Here is an 18,543-nt window from a genome sequence, read left to right on the forward strand (position 1 = left end):
TACCAAACAGAGGCTTTCTTCTTCATAATGAGAAGGTTTTAAGGAGAGTTAGAGAGGAAATAACTTCCTCACGAAGTGACTCAGTGTGATTTAATGTTGTGTCTGAGTCTTACCTAAAATCATCTCTTGTACCGCAGGAAGCGAGTGTTGCACTGATTGGAAAATGCTGAATCAGTGGAAGTAGGCCTTCTCTCTCCTCAGTGTAATATCTTAGACAATCCTGCTAAAGGCTATCTTCCTTCTGAAAAGAAACAGAATGGTTTATTTCTTCCTGTCTCCACTTACAGCTCTGTTCCCAAGAGAGGGGAGGGGACAGGGGACAAGCTGCCAATGGTTGGGACCCTTCCATCCAGGGTCACTTATGCTCCAAGTCTTCAGGGCTCACCCCAGGCCATGCTGGATGGCCTGGAGGTAGGTGGCAATCCCAGGAAATCAAGGGGGTCTGGGAACCTCTGCAAACAAAGCAGATCTACTTCAAGTCACCTCTTCAGCCAGCACATTTTATTCTAGTGAAATCTCTCTCCTGCCCCAATTCACTCATTGCAAAAACCAACATAATTTATCTTCTGGAGGGAAAGGTGCAGAATTCAGCCTGGTTTGTTTTTTTTGTTTTTTTGTTTTTTGGCTCAAGTAACAGCTCAGCCTAAAGTCACTTGAAAAAAAGAGGGAAAAAAAAGCTTAGAGCAGGTTGCCAAGTTGCAAGTTTGGAAATAAAAATCAACATGGGCATTATCTCAAAGGTTGGGGAGAAGATTGCCTCAGTGCTCTTGAGAGACAGGAAAGGAGGTTCCATATCAATGTTTTGTTTGTCCTATTTCTGTTGGAATCAGAGTTGAAAAAATGTTATGAGTCTTAGGATCAGGGGATCTTGGAATTCTGTGTGCTCCCTTAGAGGGAGGGAGGGAACTAATACTTGCTGAGGACCAATGTGCTTGCAGGGTGCAGGTCACATACCCCCACCCCCCATTTTCACCCCCACTGATAACCCAAAGAGAAGAGGAAGAAGGGTCAGCCACAGTTTACAGATCAGGAACACTTCCCCCAAGGTCATACAGCCTCTAAGTAGCAGAGCAGGTACTGAACTGCATTGTCCTGATTCTAAAATCTGTGCTATTTGAACTGCTGCCCTCCAAGAATCATGGGAAGAGAACCCAGGATTTGGAAGGGCCTTCAAGGCCTCTACTTAATTCTACCCACAAAGGATCTGCTACAGCAGCAGTCCCCAACCTTTTTGGCACTAGGGACCGGTTTTGTGGAAGACAGTTTTTCCATGGACTGGGGGGTGGGGGGTGGGGGGATGGTTTCGGGATGATTCGAGAGCATTACATTTATTGTGTACTTTATTTCTATTATTATTACCTTGTAATATATAATGAAATAATTATGCAACTCACCAAAATGCCGACATGAGGCGGAGCTCAAGCGGTAATGTGAGCGATGGGGAGCAGCTGTAAATAGAGATGAAACTTTGCTCACTCACCTGTCACTCACCTCCTGCTGTGCAGCCCAGTTCCTAACAGGCCATGGACTGGTACTGGTCTGTGGCCCGGGGGTTGGGGACCCCTGTGCTACAGGGTCCCCAACAGATTCAGCCTCCCTTTGACTCCTTGTTCTGTGGAGCCAACCCATTCCATTGACAAAGGACATTAATTGTTAGTGGGCTTTCACTGATGTAAGAATTGCCTTCCTCCTCTGCTTTCCTCAGTGCCTTCCTTATTCCCCCTGGACATCTCAACACAGACTCTTGGAGTGGGGTTACCATCCCTAGCTTCCACAACAAAGGGACCCCAGGAGATTGGGCATTTCGAAATCTTGTTTTGTATTTATTTAGGCTGTGCAGGGGCTAAAAGTCTCTGTTAGGTTAGCCCAAGGGTGCTCACTTGCTGGGACCGACAAACAACTCAACCAAGACTCCAAGAAAACACAGGCCTCTCATTAAGGCTACTGTGCAGATGGTGGCACCCAACCTTCTTGCACATAGTGTGTTTGTCTGCAGAGGCTGGAGACATGCCGGGGCAGAAGCCAGATGGTTGGGATTTCCCAGCTGCCTGTCCAGTGAGTGATGGTCCCCTGTCTGGGCCTGTTGGGTGCTGCAGGGGGCGTGTCTGTCTGGTCAAGAGAGAATAAAGGGAGAAGCCCTGGGTTTCGTTCTTTGTGCCAATTTGCTCTCTTGTCTTGGCCCAGCCCTTCCTCTCTCTGAGCCTTAGTTTCATTTCCTCTAAGAAGGTGATGACACTACTGACTTCTGTAGATCGTATAGTCCCTGAAACAGAGAAACACAGGGCCTCCCTGGTGGCGCAAGTGGTTGAGAGTCCGCCTGCCGATGCAGGGGATACGGGTTCGTGCCCCGGTCTGGGAGGATCCCATATGCCGCGGAGCGGCTGGGCCCGTGAGCCATGGCCGCTGAGCCTGCGCGTCCGGAGCCTGCGCGTCCGGAGCCTGTGCTCCGCGACGGGGGAGGCCACAACAGTGAGAGGCCCGCATACCGCAAAAGGAAAAAAAAAAAAAAAAAAAGAGAAACACACACGCACTGAGCCTCCATCCTTCACTGGATGTATAGAGTGTACAGCCTTGGGCTAAGCACAGCAGCCTCACGACTTCTACCGGAGAGAACAGAATCGGCAGCATGCGCTCCCTGGGACCTGCCACCTCCTCTTCCCTGGATCCTGAATATTGTCTGTGGCCACACCTTGCTCTCCTCCCTGATCCCTGGTAATGTCTCATAACTATGGATCTTTGGTACCAGCCGTGCTACCTCTGGGAGACATTCCGGTGTTGGTTGCAAGACTTAATTACAAGCCTGGTGCTGGGGGTGTGGGTGGGGGTCCGTGAGACCTAGATCCCCAGAATGATCATGCACCGAGTGTGCTCCTTTGGCAAGTTTCCCAACTGAACAGCTTTGATGCCCTCTTTTAAGATCCCTCACTTTTGACACTTGAAGTTTGTTATGAGCCTGCACATGAGATGGAAAATGAGGAGGCTATTTGTAAAGAAGCATGGGAACATGAAGCAGTGCAGGGCGGTGGTTAGGGATGAAGGCTCTGGCTGGGGTTTGAATCCTATCCCTGTGACTTCTGAGCTTGTGACCTGGGACAAGTTACCTAACTTTACTGCTGGAGGAAGAAGGTCATAGCACTTACCTCACAGGGCTGTTATAAGGATTAGGCATTGAGAACAGAGCTTGACATAGAATTAGAATTCAATGAAAACTATGACTTCTGTGACTTGTATTCATATTTTTATTACTGGTAACGTGGGCTGCAAACTGTGTAGAGGGGAAACTTCAAGGGCTGGCAGAGAGGGATTAATCAGCAAGACTTCCTGGAGGAGGAAGGCTTTAACTCGTCCTTAGAGCCTGGCTAGGGGTGGGGAAATTCTAGGCAAAGGGAAGAATGCAGGCAAGTGCTAAAAACAGATGTTGGAGAGAGTAAGGCAATTTAGGGGGAAATCTACTTCTGAAATGCTAAGTTGTTGAATGTATCTTTTTTTTCTGGATCCCACATGTGTGTGTGGCGGGTGCTTTTTATTCTCAGTCAGGGCCAGGCTCTCCCTGAGCGCATTTTGGGGGAAAGTTGGAAAAGGAAGAGAGCAAAGTCTTCTCATTGAGACAGGCCTGGGTTTGAATCCTAGCTTTGATCCACACAGAGGGACTTTGGGCTAAATTATTCAACCCCCTTGAGTTTCACTTTTCTCACTTGTAGGCATATTGAGAAATGATTTAAAGGAAGAGATATCTTTTTCTCTCCCTCCATCCCCCTGCCTCTCTCCCTCCTGCCCTCTGCCCCTCCTTCTCCTCATCTCTCTCTGCTCGCTCTTTGGGAGGAGGAATCTCTTGCCTGGCTCCAGTGCTGCTTCCCATGAGTGCGTCTTGCTGCCAACTCTGGTAGGGTGCCAAGGAGATGGTGCTGTGGGAGAAAATTGTAGATGCCGTTGAAAGAATGTGAAGGAGAATTCCATAGATTTGGAAAGGTCCTAAGTAGCTCTTTAATGTGGGTTACAAACAAGTAGACTTGTGAGAGTTTTGTTTTGCTGTGTTTTTTGTTATACCCTTCCAGGGTTTTAGTCAGGTGACTGTGACCTGCGGCTAAGCAGCTTAGCACCATTGCCATCTGCCCAGTCATTTTAGATATTTATATATACATGTAAACTGCCTCCCCCTAATCACTTAAATTTGTGCACCTTGATCTAGCTCACGCTTTTCTCCTTAGAGACGAGGATGCTGAGGTCAAGAGGGCAGAAGTGACTTGCCCAAGGTCACACAGTGGCCGAGCTAGACCACTTGGGTCTCAAAACTGAGCTCTCCTTTTGGCACAGAGAATGGTGTTAAAGCAGAAGGACAGGGTTGGGACAGGAGGAGACACTTTGCAGGAAAAAGGAATTTGTCTCCTGGGTGAGGTCAAGCTTTCTTAGATTGTTTTGTTTAGTCCAGAATGGGGATTCCTCCTTGGATTCTGCTCCCAGCATCCTGTGGATTGGATGTTTCTCACCGTCCTTTTAGGCCTGGTGAAAAAGAAAAAAAAAAAAGATCACAGCCCTGAATTTCCCTGAGAACCTGCGGCTTCGGCTCCCCTGCTTCCTTTCAGGGCCCCTCCTGTAGGCAGGTTTTTACATATGATGAATTGCTGTGGTCAGTGCGGCAGCACGCTGTGCCCAGGGGAACCCGTGCTCAGCTCCGTGGCCAGTCTGCATCCCTCCAGCAGGACAGCCTGCTGCATGCGTCCCCGCGTAGACACTGTCACCGCTGCTGCATTCCCTCCGTCCCAATGGAGGCATCGCAAATCACCGGGAGGGAAGTGTCCACCCCCTGGCCTGGCAGAGCGGAGAGAGAAGGTGGGTGTTGCAGAGTCGGGAGAAGTTGCTTCTGGTCACCGGGGGCTTGAATCACCCCACTAGACTCATTAGGTTTCTCAATGTTTCTTTTACGAATGGACTCGGCTGGAGGCTGTGCTATGGACACGCCTGGGGCCCTGGTCGCTCTGTCCCATAGACGCAGCCAACGCTTTGCTATTCACTTAGGTCTTTCAGGAAGCATTTGTTGAATCTCTAATGCCCTGCTGCATGCAATGGGGAATATGGAATTGAAAGACCAGTTTGACCTTCCATACTTGCATTCTGGTTGAGGTGCATTTTCACAAGTCAGTAAGTCAATAAGCCTGTGGGAGAGATGGCACCAGGGAGCATATTAATACATAGGGTAAAAGTTCATTGGCTGCCTACTGTATGCCAGGCATTGGTTTATTATGGTTGAAGTTCACTGGTCAGTGATCTCGAGGGGTCTGGAAGAAGGAAAAATGTCAGTGGGCTGCCAAGTTTCATCACCCTAATAGCCACTTATATTTATTCAACACCTGCATGGGGTTAAACACATGATGTGGAAACCTCGTTATCACCCTGTGAAGGAGGGACAGTCATCACCCCACTTCACAGGTGGACCCCAGAGAGGCTCAGAGAGTCTAAGAACCCTCCCCACCAGGTCACCAGCTGCTAAGTGGTGGGCGGAGCTAAGACCAAGCCCCACGTCTGTTTGACTCCAAGGCCTCAATCCCCAAAGACTTGACTCTTCTGGTTGGAACTGAATTTGAAGAGTAGGCAGAGTCAAGGAGGAAATAGTATCATGGGTTGAGCCTTTCCAGAAGTTTGCACTTTCCTAAATGTGTCAAACTTGCTTCCTATTACGGAGACAAAAGAAGACTCGTAACAGTATAACCTTCTAAATGCCCCCTGGGCCTTCTAGGCTGCTCAGTTGTTCAAAGCAAGGACATTAATTTCTCCATATTAAACTTGTTTCTGAGAGGAACAAGCAAGAAATGGTTCCATCTTCCCAAGCACATTTTCTCCCTCTGCCCTATGATGGCCCAGCTCCCTGGCCCCCCCACCCAACTCACAACCTGCATGACTTCAGGTGAGTTACCTGAATTTATTGAGACTCAATTTCTTTTTAAATTGGGGTAATAGTAGCTACCTTTGAAGGTGCTGTGAGATTAAATAAGATAATATTAAGTGCACAGTTCCTAGAGTAAGAGCTCAATCAAGTTAGCTTTTCTTAATTATTATTCTGTATTTTCTATTTTGCCTTAATTTTGGTCACCGTACTAGATGCTAATCCACCCCCACCCCCCCGCCCCAAGGTACTTTTCACCTCACAGAATTGAAATATCAGTCTGGAAGTACAGTTTGAGGCAAAAATGAATGGATGTCTAAAGAGATATTTTCATTGTTTATATCAGGCAACAGCGAACAGGAGCTCAGTTCGCCCCTCATGCTTTAATCAATTATATTTTTGCTTGTTTGTTTTTTCACTCTTACCCACCCACTCACCATTTCCTACTAGGACTCATTTCCTACTAGGGACGAGTAATAGTGCCAGGAATTAAAGGGTTTTTTTTTTTTTGTTTTTTTCTTGCAGTGGAGCTGTTTAAAAGTACAAAAAATAGTAGAGAATGACATAACAAACTTATCACCCAGTTTTAGCAGTTATTGTCATTTTCCTAATCTTGTTTTAACTATCCACTTTTTTTTTAAACTGGAGCATTTTAAAGTAAATGCAGAATCATGTCATTTTAGCTGTAACTACTTCCTAACTAGCTTAACGGATAAAGACTTAAAAATTATTGTGTCTATAGCAATATTTATCATAACCCTTTAATATCATCTGTTACCTGTCATGTTTAAATTTCCCAGATTGTTTCAAAAACTGCCTTTTAATAGTTGATTTGTTGATAGCAGAATTTAAGCAAGGTTCCCACATTTTTGTTTGGTAATTATGTCTTTTAAGTCCATATTTCATTCTCCCCACCTTTTAATACCACTGACCTGTTTGAGAAATTGGGGTCTTTTGTTGATGATCACACATTACGGATTTAGTTGATTACTTCTTCCTGGTGTTATTTTAGTTGTTCTATCCCCAGTATTTCCTGTAAAGTGGTATTAGGTCTAGAATGTGATTATATTCAGTGTCAGTATTTTTGGCTAGATGACATTGTAGGCAGGTATGGTGAGTGGGTTCTTCCTTTTCTACCACATCCTGGGCATGTAATGTCAGGCTGTCCTAAGTTCCATGAGTCAGCCTGGTCTCACCATGACAAAGTTCTCCATCAACTTTTTACCTAATGGGTTTAGCATCCACTGATCTTGTCCAGATCATCTTCTCGTTAGTGGTTGCAAGATGGGGATTTTCTAATTCTTTCATTCTTTCCAGGCCCTGTTTTTTATGCTTTTCCTACCCTAATCTTTTTTTTTTTTTTTAATAGTATCCAGCAACCTTCAAATGTGAACATATATGGGGGCTCCAATAGTTTGGAGTTGGGCTGGCTATGTAAAAATCAATGGGGATCTTTATAAAAATACACATCCCAGGGTTCCACTTTTGGGGTTTCAGACTTAAGAGGTCAGGAGAAGGATCCGGAAGTGTTCTTAGTTTTTAAATCAAGTTGCTAAAATGTAGCCAGTCCAGGGAAGTCGAGCTTTTAAATCCATCACTGCTTAACATTGCAAAGGACAAAGTTTGCCACCATGTATGCATGTCCTTGTTTGATGGGACACCAGATTGGGAACAGCAAGGGTGAGAGAAGCTGAAATGAACTTGGAATGTTCCAGGGTTACTGTGGCTCCCCCATGCTGCCCCTCACTTGGACTTTGTGGCTGTGCTTTCCTTTGCTGCTCCTGGTCTCCCTCATTGCATGAACCTCAGAAACTTCAAATTGCATTAATATATGATTCCTTTGTGCCTCTCCCCAGTCTAGATCTAATTGCTCTGAGCTGCTGGGACTTGAGCATGATGACAGAGGATTTTCTAGGATTATTCTCAACATGTGACATTCAGTTACCACTCCCTAGGAGGGCAGGGTTTAGCCAGGCAGGGAGCTGGTAGAGCTGGATAGGATTTCTAGATAAGAATGGCAAGAGGCTCAATTTCTGGATGGATTCTAGAGTTGTGCTGCCTAAACTTCAGTGCATGCTTGTTAAAAAATACCATTCTGGGGCTTCCCTGGTGGCGCAGTGGTTGAGAGTCCACCTGCCAATGCAGGGGACACGGGTTCGTGACCTGGTCCGGGAGGATCCCACGTGCCGCGGAGCGGCTGGGCCCGTGAGCCATGGCCGCTGAGCCTGCGCGTCCGGAGCCTGTGCTCCGCAACGGGAGAGGCCACAACAGTGAGAGGCCCGCATACCACAAAAACAAAAACAAAAAACCCGTTCTGGCATCCCATGCCTGACAGTAGGTTTTAGTAGGTTTGGGGTGGAAACCGGCAGTTAGCGTTTCTAATAAGCTCCCAGCTGATTTTGGTGTATGAGGGTCATGGACCTTAGAGAGTCACTGTAATGGGCCCTCAAAAGCCTTGGGAGATGGGAGACTCAAAGGCGTCTAGAAAAGCAGACGGCAGTATGGAGCAGGTACCAACCTGGAGATTAGGAGACTGAGTTCTAACCCAGCTCTGTCAGTGACCCCTGAGGGATCCTGGGCAAGCCCTTCTCCTTCTCAGCCCTTACTTGCCCTTGTGTAAAATAACAGCGTTGATTGGATCTGTGATCTAATTTTTTAAAGCAGAGACTGTTTTTGCACTCTCAACATTTAAATGGATTAAATGGGGGCTGTTCTGATAGAAACAGGGATATGGAGTCAGCACCCTCAGCATAACCACTTGCTTCTCTCATCAGATTTTGGGACTCCCGCCGCTGACATCCACACACAGCCTGAGGTCTTTGCAGAGCTGGTTTGAAAACCACTGATAGCTAGAGTTTCTTCTCACCCTAACGTTCAGTGATTCTGGGTTTGATCCTTCTGTACCTGACCACGGACTCTCAAATCCCGGCAGCACTCTTCTTTTTTTTTTTTTTTTTTTTTTTGTGGTATGCGGGCCTCTCACTGCTGTGGCCTCCCCCGTTGCGGAGCACAGGCTCCGGACGCGCAGGCTCAGCGGCCATGGCTCACGGGCCCAGCCGCTCCGCGGCACATGGGATCCTCCCAGACCGGGGCACGAACCCGCATCCCCTGCATTGGCAGGCGGACTCTCAACCACTTGCGCCACCAGGGAGGCCCTCGGCAGCACTCTTCTTATAAACTTCATGAGAGGGTGAGAATGCTGTAAGGCCGCTTATCCCGCCTAGTAGAAATCTAAATTAAATGCACATCTGCTGCTGCTGATAGGTGGGGCGAGACAGGTTTTCTGAGTTCCTACTTAGAACAACATGTAGGGTACTAGGCATCACGGAGTCAGGCAGACATAGCTCCTTTTTTTCAAGGACTTACCTTTTATTTGGGGAGGTTTTTTTTTTTTTTTTTAAGGAATGTTCATTTAATGCAGCCACAGAATCGAGGGACATATTATAGTCCATTCTAGTTATAAAATGACTCACCCAGGCATTTAGATAAATCTATGAATGCATTTGTTCTAGTTCCAGGCTGAAGTTACATCACAATTGTGAATGCTTATGACGTAGTTATAATTTATGAGTTGAGTGACACATTTAAAACTCAAACATGTATAAAACATTCACTGAATTTGACTTCCTAGAGAGATGATTCTCTATTGGTTAGTATTGGATACCACCAACCATTTCACATAACCCAGAATACTGTCCAATCCATGTGGTGTCCCAGCACATATCTGGCAGTGTTTCACACTGTCTTATTCATTCATAAATGCTTTTAAGACTCCCAAAATAAAAGCCCATAAAGATATGAATATATTTTTAAAGATATCTATAAAATAATGCTATCCAGGTATCAAAACTGAATTGCATTTTACTATGATACCTACTTTTCTTATTTCTGATATTTTCAATAGGTAAAGTAGTACAAGTCAACTGACAATGAAGTGCATCTTTATAAAATATAGAGAAGAGCTTTTTTTCTTTAGTCAAAGATATTGTTAAACTCATAGAGCATACGAGAATTAAAGCATTAATATTTAACTACTCCCAAAATTAAAACTTTTACAGAATGTTCATAAAGCTCCAAAATAGGTGATTTTAACCTACCAGCATGAAGCGTGGCTTTCTCTAATTTCTAAGTAGCCAAAATATTCATACTGAGGCACTATTCAATTTCTTAAGAGTTTGTGTCAAAGAACTTTATCTACTTCTTGGTGGATTTCTGTCATACTCTCCATTCCTAGACATATCACCATACCAAACAATGTGCAAATAACTGTTTAGGAAAACTGAAATGCCCACCCTAGATAGCTATTTACTTTAAGAATAAAATAAACCAAAAACATCTCAAAATTTTCTACAGGCTATGCAGAAGACAGGGAAGGATGATTTTTACAGGCCATGCAGCTAAGAGAGAGAGCTGATTCAGTGAATATAATACTATAAGTTTAAACATATTATGCCTTTTGTAAGGCTTTTTGTAAATCACCATAGTGTTGATTAAAGTGCTTGCCATGGCTGTATCTACTGCAGACTGGGGAACCATTCCATGCAGATTCGTCTGAATATAGCCTGTCAAAAGACTCTGGTTTGGACTATCTTTAAGAGGAACACAGAACCAACCACAGGGATGGTTATATCCACGAACAAATTCTGATCTCTTTTCACTCCAGTCAAGACTTATCTCACAGGATAAAAGCCCTTCTTTATAGTCCACAGTATAGGAGAAGTCAACAAACTCTCTTGGGGAAATTATATTCCAAAGCTGACCAGCAGTAGTATAACGCATCACACAGCAATTCTCTTCAAAGTACTCCAAAATATCCAATGAGGTCATTAAGCTGTCCCAATCCAAGCGACAGGGACCTGGGCGTATATGGTCTATTACACTATTGATGACATCGTCTATAACACCTTGGGCTTTGAAGAGATATCCATTAAATTCTTCTGAAGGTTTCCTCCAAATTGTTACATCTTTCATTTTCTTAGCAACTCGCCACTTGTCATCTTCAAGGCTGTGGTATTGGATGAGAGTGTTTTTAAGTCTAGTCGCCAAAACAGCTGCATCAGGCAGGGCTTCCATTTGTTTTCCCTGTGAGGTCCACACGCGTCCGGACGCCGGTTCCGCCATCCTGGACCTCCACAGCGGCTTCCCTCGCCCACTGCCCGGAGCAGCTCCGGGAAGACGACCCTGTCGCCCCGCCTCCAGGCAGCCTCACCTCCGTGCTTCGTGGGAGGTTCTTTTTTTGAAAAATTGAAATATATTAGACATATAAAAGATTTAAGGTGTACAGGACTTTGATTTGATACATTTATATGTTGTAATATGATTGCCATTGTAGCGATAGTTAGCACCTTTATCACATCACATAATGATCATTTGTTTTTGTTTTTCGTTTTTTTTTGTCGTACGTGGGCTTCTCACTGCCGTGGCCTCTCCCATTGCGGAGCACAGGCTCCGGACGCGCAGGCTCAGCGGCCATGGCTCACGGGCCCAGCCGCTCCACGGCATGTGGAATCTTCCCGGACCGGGGCACGAACCCGTGTCCCCTGCATCGGCAGGCAGACTCTCAACCACTGCGCCACCAGGGAAGCCCTGATCGTTTGTTTTTAATGGTTGGAATAAATAGGATCTAGTCTTTTAGTAAGTTTGATGATTATCATACAGTATTGCTGCCTATATTCATTCTACTCTGCATTAAATCTCTAGGACATTTTCCTTTATGACTCATTGCAAGTTTGTACCCTTAAACAACATCTCTCCAATTCCCCTGCCCTCCAGCTCCTGGTAATCATCATTTTACTCTCTGTTTTTATGAGTGTGGCTTTTTTAGATTCCACATATAGGTGATATCATACAGTGTTTGTCTTTCTCTGTCTGACTTATCTCACTTAACATAATGTCTGCAAGGTCTGTCCGTGTTGTCGCAAATGGCAGATGTCTGTCTGTCTTATGGCTGAATAATGTCCCATTATGTTTATGTATGTATATATCTATATATACACACATACACATACACACCACATCTTCTTTACCTATTCATCCTTTGACACACACTTAGGTTGTTTCCATAATTTGGCTATTGTAATAATGCTGCAGTAGACATGGGGGGAGCATAAGATCTCTTCAATATTCTGTTGTCATTTCCTTTGGGTATATATCAAGAAGTGGAATTGCTAGATCATAGGGTAGATTTATTTTTAATTTTTTGAGGCACCTATGTATCATCTTCCATAGTGGCTGCACCAATTTACATTCCCACTAACAGTGTACAAGAATTCCCCCTTTTTCCACACCCTTGCCCAAACTTATCTTTTGTCTTCTTGATGATAGCCATTGTAACAGGTATGAGGTGATATCTCATTGTGGTTTTCATTTGTATTTCTCTTATAATTAGTGATGCTGAACATCTTTTCATGCACTTTTGGGCTGTTTGGATGTCTTCTTTGGAGAAATGTTTATTTAGTTCCTCTGTTTTTAAATTGAATTGGCATATGAAAAATGAACTAATTAACAATATGTGGGAATATGGAGTACAAAATTGGTGCTGTAAAGTGAGAGAAGAGAGCTTTGAGGAATACACTGAGAGCTTCAAGAATGATTGGGGTTATTTACCATTGTTCACAAAACGTATTACACACACACATGTAGTTGCTGATTAGCAAACACACGTGTTAGGTCTGTTATAGAATTCCAATTCAGTGAGTTTAAGAAGGGATCTGTTGGATCACAAGATTAGGAATTTTAGGATCACTCCAGCTTCAGGAATGACTGGATCCAGGATCTCAATGATTTGGGCTTTTTCTCCATTTTTTGGCTCTATTTTCCACACTGTCTCGCCTTCATTCTAAGGCAGGATTTCTCTATATAGGAGAAGCAACATAATAAATCTGCCAACGATTCCTGGCTTATTATGATCTTTTCAGCTTGAAATTCCAGAGGAAGAGCAAGGCGCTCTCTCTGGCAACATTCAGATATTAAGTTTTAGAGGCTCAGACTGGGCTGGGGCTCCCTCGGAACCGTCTACTCTGCTCAGAGGAGCAGAGAACTTTGCCTGGCTAGCCTGAGGCATGTGCCAGTCTCTGGGGTGAGTGACAGTGAGGGAGGCAGGGACAGGAGCACTATGGCTGTCCTGCCACAGCAGTGTGGGTGGGATGGGTGTTCCCCAAAGGAGAAGTAGAATGTGAGTGTGCCAAAGTCAACTGCTGTCCACCAAAAATATGGAAGTAAGAAAGAGCAAAATCACTAGTAATCTAACGTAGGAGTTCATGTGCATACATGTGCAGAAAGACGTTTATGCTACTTTAAGTAAAAAACAAGAGACCATGATAGAACACAGTTCATACAATAACATTTTTAATTTTTAAATGTATATCCTGGGCTTCCCTGGTGGCGCAGTGGTTGAGAGTCTGCCTGCCGATGCAGGGGGCACGGGTTCATGCCCCGGTCCAGGAAGATCCCACATGCCGCGGAGCGGCTGGGTCCATGAGCCATGGCCGCTGAGCCTGCGTGTCCGGAGCCTGTGCTCCACAACGGGAGAGGCCACAACAGTGAGAGGCCCGCGTACCGCAAAAAAAAAAAAAAAAAAAAATGTATATTCTATTTGCAGATGCACAAATATATATGCTTTGAAAGCATAAAAATGAAATGTGCTATTTTCTTGGTACAGGGTTTTTCCACTTGACAATCATGAACATTATTCCTTGCTGTTAAGTATCATCCTATACTATCCTTCTCGGGACTGTATTTTGTTATGTGGTTGTAGGATGATTCAGCTGATACCTGAGTTTCCTTAGGAGTGGGGAACGGCACTGACTGAGCTGGCATTGGGGTCTGTGGTCCCAGCTGTTCCTGCTAACTTGTGTTTCAGAGTAGACAGTGTCTGCCTTGCATTTCCTTTTTGGGTCCTTATTAATGGGACCCAGTCACTTAGGCCCCCAGCAGGCTTGGGGAGTTGAGTGAGACCTTTAAGCAGGAGTGTATCGACTGCTTCTGAAATAGGAATTCCAGGGCCCTGGTATTTATATATAGCCTTTATCTCAGCAGCCTTGTGCAGAGCTGGCATTTTTGGGGTCAAGGCAGAAAAGATCAGGGACAAGTGAAAGCTGCAGGAATTGGTTGGTGGAAGGTAGTTTCTTCCAAAGCCGAGGTTGGGGTTCAGGCTTGACGATAACCTAGTGAAACTCCAGAGAAGTTCTATGCACACCAAGGATTCAGCTGTCTTGTCCACCTTGCAGAACTGCTGCAGACGAAAGAGCCGCAGGTAAAATGGGGGAGGGGAGGGAAACATGGAGTTGGCTGCAGTAACTGCTCTGTGCTTTGGGCTCTAAGGAGCCCTGACTGGACTTGCTGGTGGCCTCAGTGATAGTGGGAGACCTGTCAGGTCACTAGTGTGTGTCAGGCCAGTAGAGGACACAGTTTTGCTGAGACCCTCACCTGGCGGCCATGCCAAAGGCCATCCACTTCACTTCCGGGAAAAGGTTGACCCGTTTGCTGACTCACCCACCTAAGACACAAAGTGAGGAGCTTGGGGAGAAAAGAAGCCAAGGTGTTGATTCTCCATCTCAGAGCGGGGCCTTCCGGACTGAAAAAAAAAAAAAAAAGAAACAGAAAAGAAATGATAGGTGGGCTGAGAGTCCCTTTCTTCCAAAAGAATTGTGCTTAGGTGGGAAAACATGGGGGTTGCCAGTATAGGCCCTGAGGATGTGACTCTGGCTCTACTTCTTGCTGGCTGTATGGCTTTGAGCAAGTTACTTAATTAACTGCCAGTTTCCTCATGTCTAAAATGGGAATAAAAATGACAGCTACCTTACAGGCTCATTGGGAGTATTAAATGAGATCATGATGCACAGGAAAAAGCTTAGCATAGTGCCTGATAGATAGTGCTCAATAAATATTAGCTGATGCTATTAACAGGCATGAAGACTGGCTTTGATCGAAGCCAAGGTATGAGAGGTTACCTTCTAGAACACTACATTTTATATCATGCATGTATAGTTACATAGGGACAAAAGATTGAGTGTCCCAGTGTGTTGTAGTAGAAAGTGCCCTCACCTAGAACCTGTGAGTCCTGAACGCTAGTCTGGATTCTGCCCTAAACTCACTTTGAGACTTGGAGTTACTTCGTTCCTCTGGGCCTCAGTTTCCTCATTTGTAAAATGGGCTCTTAGGTGGATGGTCTTTGGACTGTTCCCTGGTACACCCAAGTTTCAAAGAGGTCTGGTGATTGCTCTGTGCCCCCGATTCTATGACAACCAGGGCAGTAGTTTGGATTTGATCAGTTTGGTATGTTGGGGTACTACACAAGATTCCTTTTGAGAATAGGATCTGCTACTTATAACCTGCTCTGCTAGTTGCTTTCTAAGGGTTCTTGCAACTCTAGCACTTTACAGCATGGGATTAGAAATCCAGGGGACAATTCTGTGTTCTTGTCACAGCATCATTACGATGACAGCTCACACAGTGTCCTCATTTTAAAGATGAGTAAAGTGAGGGGAAAGGGGGGAGGGTTAAATTAGGAGTTTGGATTAACATGTACAAACTACTATATATAAAGCAGAGAACCAACAAGGACCTACTGTGCAGCACAGGGAAATCTACTCAATATTTTATAATAACCTATAAGGGAAAAGAATCTGAAAAGAATATATATGAATATGAAGGTGAATATATATATTAATATAAATATAGATAAATGAGTCACTTTGCTGTACACCTGAAACTAACACAACATTGTAAATCAATTAGAATTCAATTTTAAAAAAATGACCAAAAAAAAAAAAAAAGATGAGCAAAATGAGACTCATAGCAAAGGGCTCGAGCAGCAAAGTCCAAAGACCAACAGCTGATGCCAAGACTCAACTTGTGTCCTGGGTTCCCTGCCTTCCAGGGCTTCACTGCTTTCACTCCATTGTTCTGCCTTTTGAAACTCCTGGACACTGCATTTTATAAAATGGGGCTGCCACAGGCTGGGTGAATTCAGTGTTTCCAATATGCTACTCATCTTAAAATATCACCATCTTGCTGTGCTCACATCTCAGACACATTTATCGTGAAAGAAGGGCAGATAGACATCCAGCCTTCACTTGACCTTTAAATTACCTCCCTCTCATCGGCAGTGGCTGATCAGTTGCTCTTTTGGAGAACAGGAGGGTCGACATGAAATTGATTGGTTTTCTCTGCAGGGGATGTGACTTGGCCCACTCCAACCCTCTGACCTGCAGAGGTCCTCTGAGCTCTGGGAGCCTCAGCCAGAAACAAGAGCATGGATTAGTATGGCAGGAGGAGGGGTCCTCTGTGCCTGGATCTAGGAGCAGGAGAGAATAGCTTCTGAAGACTCAGAAAGAAGGCCAGTATTTGGGACCTTGGACAAGTCCCTTGGTCTCTCCCTCCCTGGGATCCTAGGATGTTTTTGATAATCAATGAATGTCACTCACCATCTGGCTCTAAAAGGATCAAGTCACTGGCCACTGCACTTGCTGACGTTTAACACACCCTGAAAGGAGTTCAGGGAAGAGATCAGGAATGAGGCACTCTGCGCTCTGGGAAAACTGGCAGAACAGGTCTTCAGATAGTTAGATATTTTCAAGAGAAAATTTTATGAACCCAATTTCTTGCATCTTCCCATACTTAGAAAGGCACTAAAATCATCAACTGAGGTATCTGTTCATCATGACTAGCAGTAACCTCCTACCAAGGTGTGTGCTTGATTGCACGTACCCCTTCTCCAAAATCACATCTGTGCTGACCTCCCTCCTTGCCTCTTTGGAACAGTTTCTCAGGGCTATCTGAGAGACTGTCTCCCTGGCTATAAGCCTCAGTAAGTCCCCAGAGAAAACCAAAACTCACAGTTCTCACGTTGTGTGTTTTTATTTCAGTCAACAGAAATTGGGTAAGTAGATAGAAACTCAGCAGCCCAGGATGCACCAATGCACCACTGACTCAGAAGCCATTGTGCTGTGGTAGAAAAAGTATAAGCTTTGGATCTAGCAGACCTGGATTTGAATCTCAGACCTGGTGCTTATAGGAAAGAAAGTGTTGAGGTAGTTGTGAAACCTTGGGCTGGTCACTAAACTCCTCTGTACCTCAGTTTCTTCATCTAGAAAAAGGAAATAATAATGCCAACTTGCAGGATTATCATAAGGGTTAGGATCATCAATTTGCCTGGTGCCTGTCTTATAATAGGTGCTCAAAATAATAGTTTGTGTTATTATTATTTTTTAAAAATTAATTAAATTTAATTTTGGCTGTGTTGGGTCTTCGTTGCTGCACTCGGGCTTTCTCTAGTTGTGGTGAGCGGAGGCTGCTCTTCGTTGTGGTGCGCGGGCTTCTCATTGCAGTGGCTTCTCTTTGCGGAGCACGGGTTCTAGGTGTGTGGGCTTCAGTAGTTGTGGCATGCAGGCTCGGTAGTTGTGGCTCGCGGGCTCTAGAGCGCAGGCTCAGTAGTTGTGGCGCATGGGCTTAGTTGCTCTGTGGCATGTGGGATCTTCCCAGACCAGGGCTCGAACCCGTTTCCCTTGCAATGGCAGGGGGATTCTTAACCACTGCACCACCAAGGAAGTCCTACTTTGTGTTATTGACAGGAGAATGTTTTATGAAATAAAGACCTAAGGGCTTATGAGAGATGATGATTATTTTATTGGCTAACAGGATGTCTATTCCTATTGGACCAACTGATAACAATTAGTTACCTCACAAAGAAAGAAGAATTTGGAATGAGTCAGAACACATGAGTTTCCTTGGGTTTTGTCTGTGGGTTCTGTTTGGTTGCATTCAGCTATGAAACAACCAATTGTTGAACAGTGGAGCTGAGTTACACACTGGCTAAAGAAGTCCACTTTGAAAAAAGCTTAGAGAGGTCTTAGTTTTCTGGGAGCAAGCCCATCAGCAGCCAATGTGTGACTGGGCTGCCAATACAGATAATAGGCTCTTGGAGTGCATTAAGAGAAGTAGCAGGCCTACAGTGAAGGAGGAGATGGCTGGGATACGCTTAGAAATCTGGGTTCCGTTCTCTGAGAGTCTCATTGTCAAACTTAAGTGTGTCCAGAAGAAGGTGATTAAGATAGGAAGGGTCTGGAGACCTTGCCAAATGGGGAACAAGGACAAGGATGGGAGATTTTTATCCTAGAGAAGGCAAGTGTCAGCGTGATCCATTTAAATCCCTGAAGGGCTGCCTTGGGGAAGAGGGAGATGTTTGGTTCTGTAGGACACCAGGGTCACAGGGTTGGGGGGTAGGGGAAAGGCAGAGTCAGTGCTTTTTGCACAAAGTTTTCAAGAAGGCATATTCAGTTCAATTTAAAAAGGTAGCTTGTAGCAAAAAGACACCTTGTAGCAAAAAGACATCTACCATGGAATTAGGCCACATTCTGAGGTAGTGTGTACCAGAGGCCAGCCAGAGTGACGCAGGATGATGTGGAGGTCGTGAGGACAAGATTTGATGTCAGATCTGGGTTCAGATCCTGACACTGTCATTTACTGTGTGGGCAAGGAAGCAAACCTCTCTAGGTGTAGTTTCCTTAGCAATAAAATGGAGATAGTGTCTAAGTTCCTGGGTTGTGAGGATTAAATGAGCTAATATACGGAAAACCCTTAACAGTTGCTGTTCCTATTATTTTGGTTACTTATGGTGGATGTTCTGCTGGCTGGGTTTCCTTCCCGCTCCTCATTCTTGA

The 18,543-nt window shown here is 44.9% G+C and overlaps 1 protein-coding gene across 1 annotated transcript; it reads right to left on the reverse strand.

Moving 5' to 3' along the window:
- Window positions 1–10,328: 10,328 nt before the first annotated feature.
- LOC132485535 (stAR-related lipid transfer protein 4-like) lies at window positions 10,329–11,041 on the reverse strand. The gene is given in 2 exon segments (XM_060092070.1): window positions 10,329–10,366; window positions 10,369–11,041. Coding segments are annotated over 2 exon segments (672 nt in total). The 5' UTR covers window positions 11,003–11,041.
- Between the last annotated feature and the right edge of the window lie 7,502 nt (window positions 11,042–18,543).

This window comes from Mesoplodon densirostris, chromosome 3, assembly GCF_025265405.1.
Source record: "Mesoplodon densirostris isolate mMesDen1 chromosome 3, mMesDen1 primary haplotype, whole genome shotgun sequence".
Classification (NCBI taxonomy): domain Eukaryota; kingdom Metazoa; phylum Chordata; class Mammalia; order Artiodactyla; family Ziphiidae; genus Mesoplodon; species Mesoplodon densirostris.